Source organism: Rattus norvegicus, chromosome 3 (assembly GCF_036323735.1).
Source record: "Rattus norvegicus strain BN/NHsdMcwi chromosome 3, GRCr8, whole genome shotgun sequence".
NCBI classification, from domain to species: Eukaryota; Metazoa; Chordata; class Mammalia; order Rodentia; family Muridae; genus Rattus; species Rattus norvegicus.
This window is the reverse complement of record NC_086021.1, coordinates 156,658,050-156,672,467: the sequence shown is the minus strand read 5'-3', so window position 1 is coordinate 156,672,467 and position 14,418 is coordinate 156,658,050. Positions and strand designations below refer to the sequence as shown.

The 14,418-nt window shown below is 42.4% G+C and overlaps 1 protein-coding gene and 1 pseudogene across 1 annotated transcript; both read left to right on the top strand.

Annotated features, from left to right (window-relative positions):
* The first annotated feature begins 240 nt into the window (after positions 1–240).
* On the top strand, positions 241–1,719 carry LOC102548897 (zinc finger protein 844-like; annotated as a pseudogene).
* Positions 1,720–5,192: 3,473 nt separating this feature from the next.
* On the top strand, positions 5,193–7,917 carry Cst11 (cystatin 11). The gene is made up of 3 exons (NM_139085.1): positions 5,193–5,433; positions 6,100–6,204; positions 7,819–7,917. Exons 1-3 carry the CDS (start codon positions 5,206–5,208, stop codon positions 7,903–7,905), a joined length of 420 nt encoding a protein of 139 aa, NP_620785.1. The 5' UTR covers positions 5,193–5,205; the 3' UTR covers positions 7,906–7,917.
* Positions 7,918–14,418: the final 6,501 nt, after the last annotated feature.

Here is a 14,418-nt window from a genome sequence, read left to right as displayed (position 1 = left end):
AAAGTATAGTAAACATAACTCTCAGTAGGACACAAATTTAATCGTAGATGTTTGAGCCTTGTACTCAGGACCCTAGAGTCAGACTGAGGAAAGGGGCAGAAAATAGGCCAGAGCAGCACTCTCTGAGAGTGGGACAGAACTTAAGCACAAAAGTGAGTCACACACTCAGGGAATATTGTGTTGGATCAAGGTTGAGTTTCAAGTTAGTGGGTTTTAAAAAATAATGGTTCGAATCTTAAATGGTCCTGGCTGCTGTGCTCTCTGTCCTGCCGTTGGATTCTCTGAGGCATGCTCAGGCAAGCTCCAAAGTTGCAACATGGATGCACTGACCTATGATGATGTGCATGTGAACTTCACTCGAGAAGAATGGGCTTTGCTGGATCCTTCACAGAAGAGTCTCTACAAAGATGTGATGCAGGAGACCTACAGGAACCTCACTGCTATAGGTTACAATTGGGACGACCATGCTATTGAAGAACATTGTCAAAGTTTCAGAAGACATGGAAGACATGAAGGATGGCATACGGAGAGAAGCCCTCTGAAAATACTCAGTGTGGTAAAGCCTTTGCACAACATAGTCATCTCCGAAGACATAAGAGCACACATACTGGAGAGAAACCCTATGAATGTAAGCCACATGATAAAGCCTTTACATACGATTCTCAGCTTCAAACTCTTGAAAGAACTCATACTGGAGAAAAACCCTACAAATGTAATCAAGGTGGTAAAGCCTTTGAACATTGTTGTAATCTTGGAAGGCATAAAATAATACATACTGAAAGAAAATCCTAAAAATATATATAATAATGGTTCAACAACTGAGGCTGATAGAAGTAAACAGTCATCTGCTAGATAGACAGCTATAGGTAAATGATAGGTAGGTAGGTAGGTAGGTAGGTAGGTAGGTAGGCGATAGATAGATAGATAGATAGATAGATAGATAGATAGATAGATAGACTAGATAGATGATAGACAGACAGATGATAGATAGATAGATAGATAGATAATAGATAGATGATAGACAGATGATAAATAGCTAGACAGACATATAGAAGATAGATAGATAGATAGATAGATAGATAGATAGATAGATAGATAGATAGATAGGATAGATAGATACAGAGAGACAGATAGATAAGTGCTAAATATACAACTTTAGATAGACAGACAGATTTAGATAAACAGAAATCTGCTAAGGGTCAGGCAGATATGAGGTGAGGGGGTTGGGGGGAGAGAACAACACAGAAAGATAGTGCCAGCTTATGCATCCCAAGTGGTGTCAACGGGTAAAAGGAATACATCTAAATACATGACAGTCAGGACAGCCACCCACAGCTACCCTGCTAAAACTCCAGTATTACACCTAGGAAATACTGACTGTTCTGTGAGAAGGAGTTAGACTTCCTGTCAGTGTGGGTATTTGGAGAGTCGGCTAATAAGGTGTTTGATTTCAAAGCTGTGAGGCAAGACTTGGTATGTTTGTCCTACAATTAGTATAAATATGTATGAGGAATTTGGGGCAACCAGCAGAGTTTGTGGGATGAGTATTCTCATATACTGTTGACAGTATATAAACCAGGAAGTATAGCCAAAGCTAAAATCAGAGTAATGCTTGAACAGGGTGCTGTACAAGATTATCCTCCAAGTGGAACAGCCATCATCTTCATCAGATACACTAATGCCCCCTTAGAAAAGATCATCATAGCTGGGCCTTGTTGACTATCGTTCTTCTCTCATAGAAGGAGGAAAGGAGGGGGCCATGGGACATGGGCACAAAGCCCTAAACTCACAGAGAGCCATCTGCTGTGTCTCCCTAGCACTAGAATTAAAGATGTGCACTATTATGCCCAGCTATGGTTGCTGACTTTCTTGCTTTAAATCAGAGAACTTACAAATACTCCAGGATTGGAGGCTGTGTGAGAATTTTTAGATACCACTAGCTGAACTCCTACACATTTATCTACCTCAAGTGACAGACGGCCAGCAGATCAACCCCAAGCTCATATCTTCAAACATTAGGCAAGTCCCTTCAACCTTGAGGATAAGTATTCTACTGTTACAATGGAGTCTTTGTTACTTTGGAAGACAGGAATCAAGCTGGGTGCCAGAAAACAACTCAAGCTTTTCACAGTAGGTGGAAAAGCTACCTTCCACTCCTTGCTGATGTTTTACAAAGGGAAATGGCTAGAGGTTGAAGAACAGGGGAGCAGTAAAAGGAAATGGTCTCTGGCTCATTACTCTCCTTTTTGGATGTCTGGACATCCAAGAAAGAGTTGGATTGAAGTCATCCTACAGTATGAGAGACACCAAAAAGGGACCATAAATTCCAGTCCAAAATAAATGAATGAATAAATAAATAATAAATAAATAAATAAATAAATAAATAAATAAGAGTCTCAGAAGGAAGAAAAGAACCCAAGCAGCAGAGCAGAGGAGAAACCCTCTGTACTGCTGTGACAGATAGCAACATCCTGACGCAAGCTGCCTCAGTCCAAGCTTTTAAACCTGTGAACACACTGCTTACATGCAAAAGAGACTGGACCTGTAGAGAGAAGTCCGGAGGTGGTGGATTGCCTCAGTGGTAAGGTATCATGCATTCACAGGGTCCTCCTTAGAGAGAGATGGGGAGTCATAGGAGAATTAACAAGGATATTGGAGGTTGAAGAACTGAGATAGAAAACTTACTTTGCTGTAAACTATTTATGGTAACTTGAGAGATCATCATGGGAAACCCATCCAGCATCCAGGAGTACAACAGAAGAGTGAATCCTGGCAGTGAGAAAGAGAAGCAGGAGGACACCCCCAAGGATGTCAGCTTTCCGTTTCTGCAAAAACCAGGAGTCCTAGAACCAGAACCAAATGCCATTTTCAGTCCCCACTTCTTTCACTCGTGGGTCTGGTAACAGAACAATCTTGGAAACCGTGGCTGCTGAGGTGAGGAACAGAGCAGAAGCAGTAGGTGGGATGAAGGTAGAGAAGACATCACCTCCACAGATACAGACCCATGGGTGGGAAAAATACAGTGTATTATTTGGGCTTTAAATATCCCCTGAGGGCTCACATATGGTCCTAGCCTGTGGCACTCCTAGGAGGTCGTAATGCCCTTAAGTAGGAAAACCACTGGAAGAAGTTGAATCACAGGAGGCAGGTCCTTGAAGGGGAGAGACAGACCCCAGTCCCTTTCTGTCTGTCTCACTCTGCCTCACATCTGTCAGGCAGTGAGCAAACTCCTCCACCAGGCATTCTCTTCATGACATCAACCTTGCTATTGAGCCCTCTGGGAAATTAATCAAGCAGACCCAAAGCCCAGGCAGATCTCTTCTGCAACACTATAATGAAACCAGGAGTGACAGGTGAGGTCCTACCTTCTATTTCCTTTCTCCTATTTTGTGAGTGCTCTCAGTAGTGAAGGTATCAACAGATTGTTCTTCAAATGACACAAAATAGGTATGGAGATTTAATGGTGCAAGTCTTAGACCCCAGACCCTTCCATATGAGAAAGACTCTCACCCAGTGGGGCCTTGGATAAGCTAGCAATGATGTGTGGCCAAAGAAAGAGATCTTGGTTTCAACTCTAATTTTAGCTTTGTCAACCAGTCACTTTATTGGATTTACCCTCAGGAGTATGTGTGTGGGTTACTTATAGAAGTATGGGTGAGCTAAAGGCAACTCCATCCTTGAAAATTCTACTCCAGCATAAGCATTGACTCAAGAGATTTCTACAACTGTTTGAACAACTTGTAGGCAATGAGGCTGGGGAGGATTGCTTATAGATCCTTGGAGAGGTACTTGAAGAATTTCCTGAGACTTCTACAGTTTTTATTACTTCCTTAGTCTTAATGAATCTCCTCCACTAAGAAGAGGATGTTCCAATTCAGAAGAAATAGCTACACAATGATCGATGGGAAGATGTACTTGGAGATGCATATGTAAATGGAGGTGCATATGTTCATAGGTAGATGCATATATCAATGTGAATGCATACTTAGGGCATAGGTGTGGATGCATCTTGCATATATGTGCATGTCAGTGTGAGCAAAGTTAAATAGGTATTGTGTACTCACTCCTCTCTTCTAGGAGCTTTCCCTACCTGTTTTGGTTTGTACCCTTCTGAAAAATACCCTACTGCAGTGGTTCTCAACCTCATTAATGCTGTGATCCTTTAATATAGTTCCTCATGTTGTGGTAACCCCAACCATAAAGTTGATTTTGTCTCTACTTTATAACTGCAATTTTGCTACTGTTATATTTTGTCCTATAAATATTTTTGGATAAAGGCTTGCCGAAGGGGTTGCAACCCACAGGTTGAGAACCACCGGCCTATAGACTTCCTCTTAACATCTCATAAGCTTGTACCATACAGAGGGCTGCATCTTGCCAGCATCACATGCCTGTGTCCTTGCCCTTTGATGCCAATCTATAGCAGAGCTCTTTTGTTGAAACCTAGCTTGTAAGGCAGGAAACTCTTGGCATCCCCCCTCCCTCAACTTTCTACTCACATGTAAAACATGAAGTCAGCCACACTTAGGCGTGACCAGCTTTCCAAAGTGAGGCTTTCCAGATCCTTGCTGCTCTCTCTCCTCCTAGCCCCCTTCTCTTTCAACGTATCTCGTCAAACAATGTCCAAGAGCCAGGCCAAGGAGAGGGCTTCCTCAGATCCAGTCCCTCCTGATAAGCTTCTCCTCACACAGTCCTGCTGACTATGTTATACTTCCCGAGATCCAATCCCTAATGTCCCCTCCATTGCTCATCCCTCAAGTGTTCTGTGGCCCCTCATGACATAAGCTCAGTGGAAAGAGTTCTCTAGCTTGACTTCCAGTAATGGAGTCACAGGCCACAGAAGTATGCATTGAGAGAGAGAGACAGAGACAGAGACAGAGACAGAGAGACAGAGAGACAGAGACAGAGAGACAGAGACAGAGAGACAGAGACAGAGACAGAGAGACAGAGACAGAGAGACAGAGACAGAGACAGAGAGACAGAGAGACAGAGAGACAGAGACAGAGATTCATGAGCTTTGCAAAAAGATTGAGAGTAGGAGTGAATTTGCCAGTCATTGCAAAGTGTTCCTAGAGTAGGCAAATAGGAGGAAGAAGAGAGGACAGCTGTGGGTGTGAATGCATGCTTCCCTTAAGTCAGACAGCCGTGGTCAGTTTGACCCAACAGATGAAGTGGGAGGATCTTTCAATCTCATCCAGCTGAAAGATGATGGCCAGATTGTGGAAGACAACATGGTTCCTGTTGGCCATTCTGGTGGCGCTGGTGGCCTTCAGCTACCAAGTAAAGAGGAAAACATTTATACGGGTTGAAGAAGTAAACGCATTGGAGTCATCTGTGAAGGAAACATTGGAATATGTTACAGAAGAATACAACAAGAAAAGTGAAGACTTGTACAACTTCAGGATCCTTCGAATCTTGAAGATTGAGAAGCAGGTGAGTGTGTGGCTTCCCTGTCTCTCCTCCACAGAGGGACCCAGTGCTCCTGTAAAATTCCAGAGTTTTTTCTTGATAAGATCTCACTATCCAGACTAGGTTAGGCTCAACGTTGCAGTCTTCCTGTGCCAACCTCCACAGTGCTGTAATTACAGGTATATACTATCATCCCCAACTGAAAATGGGTGTTTTAAAAGAAATGAATGTACATTTACTAGAGTGGATGATCTGTCCTTTCACGGATAACTAAAAATTACCCACCCAGGACCAACTGTCCTACTTGTGTGCCTTTTAAAACAGAGATATCACAGCTAGCTATGATATGTCCATCTGGGGCTGCTATGCTGCCATGGGCAGTTTGAAAAGTTACAACACAGGACACACGGTCTACAGAGATTAACCTGTTTAGTCTCTAGTCTTTCCCAGAAAACTTGACACCATCCTGTCTGGAACAATTTAATGCTGGTTGGTCCCATAGAGAAAAATGGGTAGTTTTGGTGATGTCTCAGTGGGTGACTAAAAAAGAACTGGAGTCTGACAGGAAGAAGAGCAAGAATCCCAGGCTCTTGCCACGGTGCAAGATGTAAAGCTGCCCTGCCCATATAGAAGCCATAATGGAGAGAAGAGGAGATTACTCACCATTCGCCTTCCCCTCACTACGCACAGATGACGAATCACATGGAGTTTCACATCACGGTGGAAATGCAGCGGACCACCTGCCTGAAGACAGAGAAGAACCTCTGTAATGTCCAAGAAGGGGAACTTCACAAGGTGCTGGGCAAACCCATTCACATAAAGTGGGGTTCCCCACACACACGCGGTTTTAGCATAAGAGAAGGCAGACCTGTTTGGGATCTACTCAAGCTTGTTTGAAAGAAAACCTTATGAATAGTATCTCCTCTTTCAAAGAGGAAGCTAGAAATGGAAAAGGCTAAGTCATCATTTGTTGATGCTAGAAGAATCACAAGGAGGAGAAAGGGGTCCAAAGGGAGAAACCGAGTGACCGAACTACAAGAGGACAGCCCAGGTCAAGGAAAGCAGCTAATTAGTAACTGTATTTTAGCCAGAAGTTGGAATGTACATTTGAAAATAAGTTGACTGGTGTATGGGTAGACTAAGGAAAACAAATCCGTGTGGGTGGCCTGCTGAGGGACCTGCTGAGAGACCTTCAACCGCAAAGGCACCTCAGTCCCCAGCAGGCTTCATTTTGATCCAGCAGAAGGCTGCCTTAATGCTGCCCCACACCATTACCACTTCTGTGTGCATAGACATAATGTGTCCAATACACAGAGGATTCTTTAGGCTGGGAGTCCTAACAGCCCTGTAACTTACTCTTAACTTTCCCCAAGTGAATTTGATCAAGGATGGCCATATGTCCCTCCTTGCCCAGCACCACCCTGGTCAATGTCTACATTTTTTTTGATTCTTTTTTTTTTTCGGAGCTGGGGACCGAACCCAGGGCCTTGCGCTTCCTAGGTAAGCGCTCTACCACTGAGCTAAATCCCCAGCCAATGTCTACATTTTTAAGGTAATCATTATTAGCCTCATCTTTTACTTATAACATGTCCCTGTTCAGTTCATAAACTACATGGTCAACCTGTAACAATGACTTGGAGGTTCTCAACACACAAATGTGTCCTTTCCTGGGCTCCCTCTTCATATTATGACATAAAATTATTCGTTTGCGCAAATGAAAGGAAGTGTAGATAAAAGAAAGGATGGAAGGACAAATGTGAATGGAATTAGAAGGACAGATTGTGAGTGGGTGGGCAGAGACGGAAGGGAGGGAGGGAGGAAAGAAGGAAGGAAGGAAGGAAGGAAGGAAGAAAGGAAGGAAGGAAGGAAGGAAGGAAGGAAGGAAGGAAGGAAGGAAGGAAACAATGAAGAGGAAGGGAGGCAGGGAAAAAAGAAAGGAGATGTGGATCCAACAGAAGCCCAGAGAAAGAAGACATGATAAATAATATGTGAATGACAATGGTAAGATAATGGAATCAGTAATTCCCACAGTGAGTATGGGTTGGTGGCCCCTATTCCTACTCCATATCTGACCACAAACATGACCTTTCCCAGAATAGTATTAGCAGCCCTTTTGTCATGTGAAATGAAATGACATAAATATCAGGATTGGAGAGGTAATGAGGCAGCGCTATTTACCCAGCCCCATGTTTAATATTCTCTTCCTTAAACTTTCCATTTTGGCCTTTATCTTATTTTTTTGTTTGGTTTGTTTTGTAGAAAGAGTCTAACTATGCAGCCCATTTCTCACTGAAAACCTCTCACCTCAGATTCCCAGATGCTGGGATTACAGGGTACTACCAGGCCCAGCTCTTGTTCACCTTTTAAAATACATGTATTGGTCCTTTGTTTTGTTTTGTTTTGTTTTAGCAAATCCAGTGCTACTTCTCAGTGTATGTCATTCCCTGGCTTGAAGTATTCAAAATGCTCAAGAAGAACTGTACCAATAGCAGCTGAGTGTCCTGGAGCACATGCTGTGTCCCCCATGCTTCTGATCACCCTGCAATCAATAGTCATCCTCAATTTGCCCAATAAAAAGGTTAGCCTATTCTCTTCATGGTCTTCATGATGTGATCAAGTTTTCCCCTATAAATTCTCAGTTATTTTAAGAAAATGTGGAGGTCTACTGGGAGTTCTAAGGTGACGATACAGATACTTTCTGAACCCATTGCTTACAACCACTACTAGCAGAACTTCATTTTTGGCTTCGTAAAAAGTAGGAGACTTTAGGATTTTTTTTTTGTCTGATGGTTTGGTTTGGATTGCATTGGTTTGGTTTAGTTTGATTTGGTTTCCTTTTCAAATCAGGTCTCAGGTAGCCTCAGGCTGGTCTTGAACTCACTATGAAGCTGAGAATGACTTTGAACTTCTGATCTTCCTCCACTTCCCAAGTACAGGGCTAACAGGCACACTCAGCTTTATGCACCAGTGGGTTTCAAACACAGGACTTCATGCAGGCTAAACAAGGATTCCATGAACTGAGCAATATTCCCAGGCCCAGTAGACTAAGTTTTAAGATAAGTTGGAGAAGATGGGATAAAAGAAAATGAGGAGGTGGAGAGATGATGACAGTAGGTAACTGAACAACAGAGATGTTTACAGGGGACTCCTATGATGGGATCCCTCAGGAACCTGACAAAGAGCCCCTCTCTCCTCTACTAAAGAAAGAATGAATTTTTTTAAAAAAAGGACTAAGAAAGACAAGGACTTGCTCCTGGTCCATAGTTGAAATATTCCCTCTGTTTCTGTAAGTGCATGATCTTGTAGAGACTTGATGCCCCAGGGAAGAGAAATGTGGAGAGTGGCGAGGGAGTGGGGTGGATAAGTGGGTGAGGGGTGGGAAGAGCACCCTCTCAGAGGGGAGACGGGGTGAAGAACTCTTGAATGGTGGACAAGGAAGGGTGGCGACACTTGGAATGGAAATAAATAAAAACAATTAAAAAAGAATAAAATATTGTTAAAAAGTAAAGAAAAGAAAAGGAAAGGAAAGGAAAGGAAAGGAAAGGAAAGGAAAGGAAAGGAAAGGAAAGGAAGAAAAAGAAAACACTAAACCCAAATCCAGACTCCCACCACGTTATACCAGCAGTCAGGACTAGAGCCGAGTGCATCTCAGATTCTGGCAGATTTTATCTTCAAGACAAAGAAATGCATGTGCTCTATGGGAAGGAGGACATAGGCCACATGTCACTTTATTCTTCCCATATCAGCAATTGGATCAACTCCACTAGGTGAGAAAGGAGTGTAGACAGGGAAAAACCAGAAACTCTGTCACAGGGATGGCACTTTCTGCCTTGCTCTGTTTCCTATTACTAGCAACACAATACTACAAATGAGGTAGATTATTTTTAATACTAGTCTAATTATATATTAAAATTTTAGCTCAAAGGGGGAAAACACAAACAAATCGTGAAATCCCTTTAATTTTCAACCAGACATGTTTAGTATACTAAATATAATAAATTAAGTATACTGATGTCTTCATATAAATTTGAAATACATATGAAAAGGAAACTGCTTGGAAAATATAAGAATGGGGAAAGAGATGCACAATATCAAAACAAAATATAAATTACAGAGTAGATAGTTAGTATAGAATTGCTCTTTGCAAAGTTCTTTTGACTTAAAATTAAGTTTGAGGATATTGACCAGTATTTCGGTTAAACCATGAATGTATACATTAAGTTACTCAGTCAGACTCTAAATAACTTCTCAGATGTGCTTGTATTGTTTAAAACATCTCAAACTGGGACCAAAGAAATGGCTCAAAAGGTTTTGTACCCAGGACCTGTGTCAGGCAACTCATGACCACCTGTAATCCCAGCTCCTGGGGGATCCAAGGCCTCTGGCCTCAGTGGGCACCAGTACACATACATACACACGCACATGGGCACACACACGAATAAACAATAAAATAAAAATATCTCACATTAAGTGTGATGAAACTTTGGAATTAATCATGGCATTGGTTGCAATTTATCCTGTGCTCATTATACATAAGGAACTAACGAAATGCTAAACAATTGTTATAAAACTTAATTTAACATTCACCGGTATCATTAAAAATTTGCACTATGTTCCTTATTTAACAAATTAGAGAATAAAAAGTAGACAATTACATCATTTGTAAAGGAACCAAAAGGTGAAATTAATGTTGTTAGCCACTGCGTTCTAAAAAAGGGACATTTGAATGGAGATTGTTAAGAGTTTCTATGTCTGTTCCTTCACTTCTTATTACAAATGACAAAAACTCCCTCTATCACTAGAATTCCAGAATTTTTACTCTAACAAAGGTATTTTACACTTACATAGGATTTAAATGTAGTTGTAAAATACATGTTCATTAATCCTCTAGTAATTTTATACATGCATCCAATGTATTTTGGTCATATTCACCTCTCACCCCTCCTAATAACTCCTCCCAAGAATACCCAATCCCTTCCAACATCATGTTCTCTTTATGAGTGTGGCTGTTGTTGGGATCACCGTACTCCAGTAGATGTTCTTACACCTGTGATGACAACAGAAAAATAACTGGAGTCTGTAGGCTATAGAATAGACTGGTAAATCATAAAGCGAACTTTATTTGAGCTCATGGTTCTGGTCTAAGGTTAAAGAGCACCCTCTAGTGATCGTCTCCTGTTTGACAGAGTCCTGTGGCAGGAAATGGCTCTCAAGATGATGCAGTAAGTCATTAACCCATTAACTCACATACACACAGAGTTCATCCACTGATGAGTACAGAGACCCAGTAACATCCTAAATGTCCCAGCAGTTCTTCTCATGATGTAGATTTATGTCTCCATGGGAGTTTGGAAGCATTTTTCATGTTGGCACATTAACAGTGGGGCCACCACAACTTCAGTGTTCCCAGGATCCTACCATACAACTTCATCCTTGTTCTGCCCTAGAGCTACCTCAACTCAAAGGAGCCTGGAAATCATGGTTCTTAGAGACATCCCTAGCAAATCCTAACTGGGTAAATACCTTAAACTCTATCTGCTGCCCCTGATGTTCTCTCTCCCCCCCATCCTCTGTGTGTGCATGCATATATTCTACAATGCACAATGTCAGCAGATTCTACCAATGGTATTAAGCCCTAGACTTCTGCTGAAAATTTTTGTTCATTTTAAATAATTTTATTTATCTGTCTATATGTCCCTGTTTTACGTATGTATGCCAATGTCCTTGGAGGCCAGAAGAGGGTGTTGGGTCTCCTGGAGCTAGAGAGTGACGGTTGTGACCTTGGGATTGTACTCTAGTCCTCTGGAAGAGCACACATGCATTCACACTCACACATTGACATACATGCACACATCACAACAAATAAAATTAAAACAAAAAGGAATCATGTCAATATTAAATGACATAAAGTAAAAAGAGAAGCTGAACGCAAGTCCCACCATGTAAACATGAAATTATAGCAGCTGAATGCAGCTCAAATTAATACTATAGTTTATTTCCTTAATATTCATTCATTGATCTTGCGGCACTATATCTTTCTTTTTTTTTTTTTTTTTTGATTCTTTTTTTCGGAGCTGGGGACCGAACCCAGGGCCTTGCGCTTCCTAGGTAAGCGCTCTACCACTGAGCTAAATCCCCAGCCCCTATATCTTTCTATAGCTCAGAGTAGCCTCTCCCACAGCAATTCCAATAACTCAACCTGTGAATGCTGAGATGATAAGCCTGAACCACTATGCCCATGTCTAAAGTAAGTGACAATAGAAAGTCAGAGTAAGTTGGGAAAAGTGAAAACAAATTCAGAACCAAAGTAGCTTATGCTGTGCAAATGCACACCCCATGGCCTCAGTGAATACCAGAGATACATGTGCAGGTCTACCTTTTACGTAGCTACACACACGCTAAAAGGTATTATTAGAAACTAACAACTAGATGGGTATTGTGGTGCACGACTATAATCCCAGTACTCAGGAAACTGGGGCAGAAGAATCTCAAATTCAAAACCAACTTGAGTTATTTACCTGAACACTACCTTAGAAAAATCAAAATTAAAAAATCCTGAAAACCTCTCACAGGTCCATTATTAAAGAATGAACAAGAATGGTGTGTTTAGAGACTGAAGAGATGATTCTGGGGACAGAGAGAAAGTGGAGGGCTATATAGAGCATCAGAGGCCCCTGGGGCATTGGATTTGCATGGCAGGGTGCTTTGGGCTCTCTGTACAAATGTATCACCTCCCATTCTTTTCCTGTGCCCCCTTCTCCACGCATTTTGGTTAACGTGAGGCTCTTGCTTAGGGATCTATATTCTTATGGTTGCCCTCCAACTGAGACAGTGCCGATTCAAGGAGGAGGCCAAGCATCACATGGTCCACTCAATGTGCTCTCAGCTCAAAGCTGTGTCCTCTCTACTGAGCTGTAAGTCATAGGAAGGAGGGAGCTATAGGAAAGGGAGGATATAATCTCACTGAATCTGGAGACCTAGAGGGTAACTGTAAGTACATTGATAGAAATCCTACCAAAGAGTCTCCATATGTCCACACTACACACACCAGTGAGGCCTGTGCCTGGCACCTCTCTCCTTCTAGAGTCTGGAACTTGACACATGCCTATGGCACCAGCCCCAAACATGAGCACTGAGTCTCTGATTGATCCCTGACAGATAGTATGTCACAGATGCCCTCATAGCTTGTTGCTGGGGATTAAGTGCACCCTGTGGCCTTGATGACAAGGACTCTGAGAGTTTCTATCTTCCCCCGGGACACCACCATCTATCTCCTTGTGTTGGTTTGAATGAAAATAGTCCTCCACATGCTCATAAGGCATGACACTATTAGGAGGTGTGGCCTTGAAGGAGTAGGAGTGGCCTCGTTGGAGGAAGTGTGTCTCTGGGGGTGTGCTTTGAGGTTTCAAATGCTGAAGCCAGGCCTTGCTGCTAAGGATCTGGATGGAGAAATCTAAGCTACTTCTCCAGCACCGTGTCTGCCTGCATGTCACCATGCTTCCCGCCATGACAAGTGTCAGAACACGGTCAAAAAGAGGACACATGGTGAACAATGCCTTGGGGAACTGTGAGAGAAGCTCCAGGAAAAAGGCAGAGGGCCCTTTACCTCTAGTGCATTTTGTTCCCTGAATTGTTCTTGATTCCATGCCTCCTGCAACAATTATTTGCATTCACTTTATAAGACATGCTTATCCCTGCTGAGTGTTGGGACCTAGCTACAGAACCCAATCAGGTGAAAGGGTAGGCTGAGTGCTGTTCTCAGTGTGACCTAAATCTGGAAATGGCCTCCGACCTTGCTTTCATGCTTTCTCAGATAAAATCTTTTGCATATACCAGGAATTGTGTTTAAATTGTTCTGTCCGGAGAAAGTTCTGGGAAAGGACTGCCCTGTTAATATTTATTTTGTCCTTGCTGGTGTTTGTGTGCATGTTTTTCTGATGTTTTGCTTAACTCAGACAACATTCTTTGGATCATAGCTTTCTTTGTTTTTAAGATTTATTTATTATATATAAGTACACTGTAGCTGTCTTCAGACACACCAGATCAGGGCATCAGATCCCATTACAGATGGTTGTGAGCCACCATGTGGTTGCTGGGATTTGAACTCAGGACCTCTGGAAGAGTAGTCAGGCTCTTAACCACTGAGCTGTCTCTCCAGCCTGATCATAGCTTTCTTTGTTACATCCATGTATAAAAAAGTACACTGAAACTGAAGTATTGTTGTCTACAACATTAGACTATAGCTCACTCTTTTTCTTAAGGTCTTCAAATCCCAGGTCCTGCAGACAGATCTGCATAGGTCGATGAAAGCAGACAGACAAAAGAGTAAACCTCTGAAACTGTAAGCCAGTCCTAATTAAATGTTTGCCTTTGTAAGAATTGCTGTGGTCATGGTGTCACTTCACTGCAATCAAAACCATAAGACACTCCTGCTGCTGTGGCTGTGGTGGCTGTGGCAGGGCTGCCACCTCTTGACATCTTTCTGTCATAAGTCACAGCCTTGGTATAATTATACCGAATCTACACTGGTTACTCGGCCTTGTATGGTCATGGGACTTCAGACATGCTCACTGTGACATATGTGCGCCACAGTGTTGTGTATACTGGCAGGATATAAAGCTCCCCAACCTGGACCCAGAGAAAGCAGAAGCATGGGGCTGAGATAGAAAGAATGGTGAGACTTCCTAAGGGGATATCAGCATCCTATTCAAAGTACAGCAGTCCTGGTGACCACCACATTTCTGTGAGGTGTGTGTGAGCTGCAAGGGCAGGAAGGCACAGGGGTTCAGGTATGGGAGTGTCTGCATAAGTTTGTGTGGTGGGGGTTCATGTTAAGTATACGAGTGCAGGTGTGTAGTGTGTTTTGTGTGTGTGTGTGTGTGTGTGTGTGTGTGTGTGTGTGTGTGTGTGTGTGTAAAGTACAATAAAGGGGCTGTTACTATGTATGTTGTTGAGTGTCAATGTTGTGAGCTTGTGTGTGTGTAGAAACACCCCAGAGGGGGGCACAAG

Coding starts and splice junctions, on each gene's coding strand:
- Cst11 (NM_139085.1), top strand. CDS start 5,206: ATGATGGCCAGATTGTGGAAGACAACATGGTTCCTGTTGGCCATTCTG. Junction 5,434..6,099: donor TCTTGAAGATTGAGAAGCAG/GTGAGTGTGTGG, acceptor CACTACGCACAG/ATGACGAATCACATGGAGTT. Junction 6,205..7,818: donor AAGAAGGGGAACTTCACAAG/GTGCTGGGCAAA, acceptor GTTTTGTTTTAG/CAAATCCAGTGCTACTTCTC.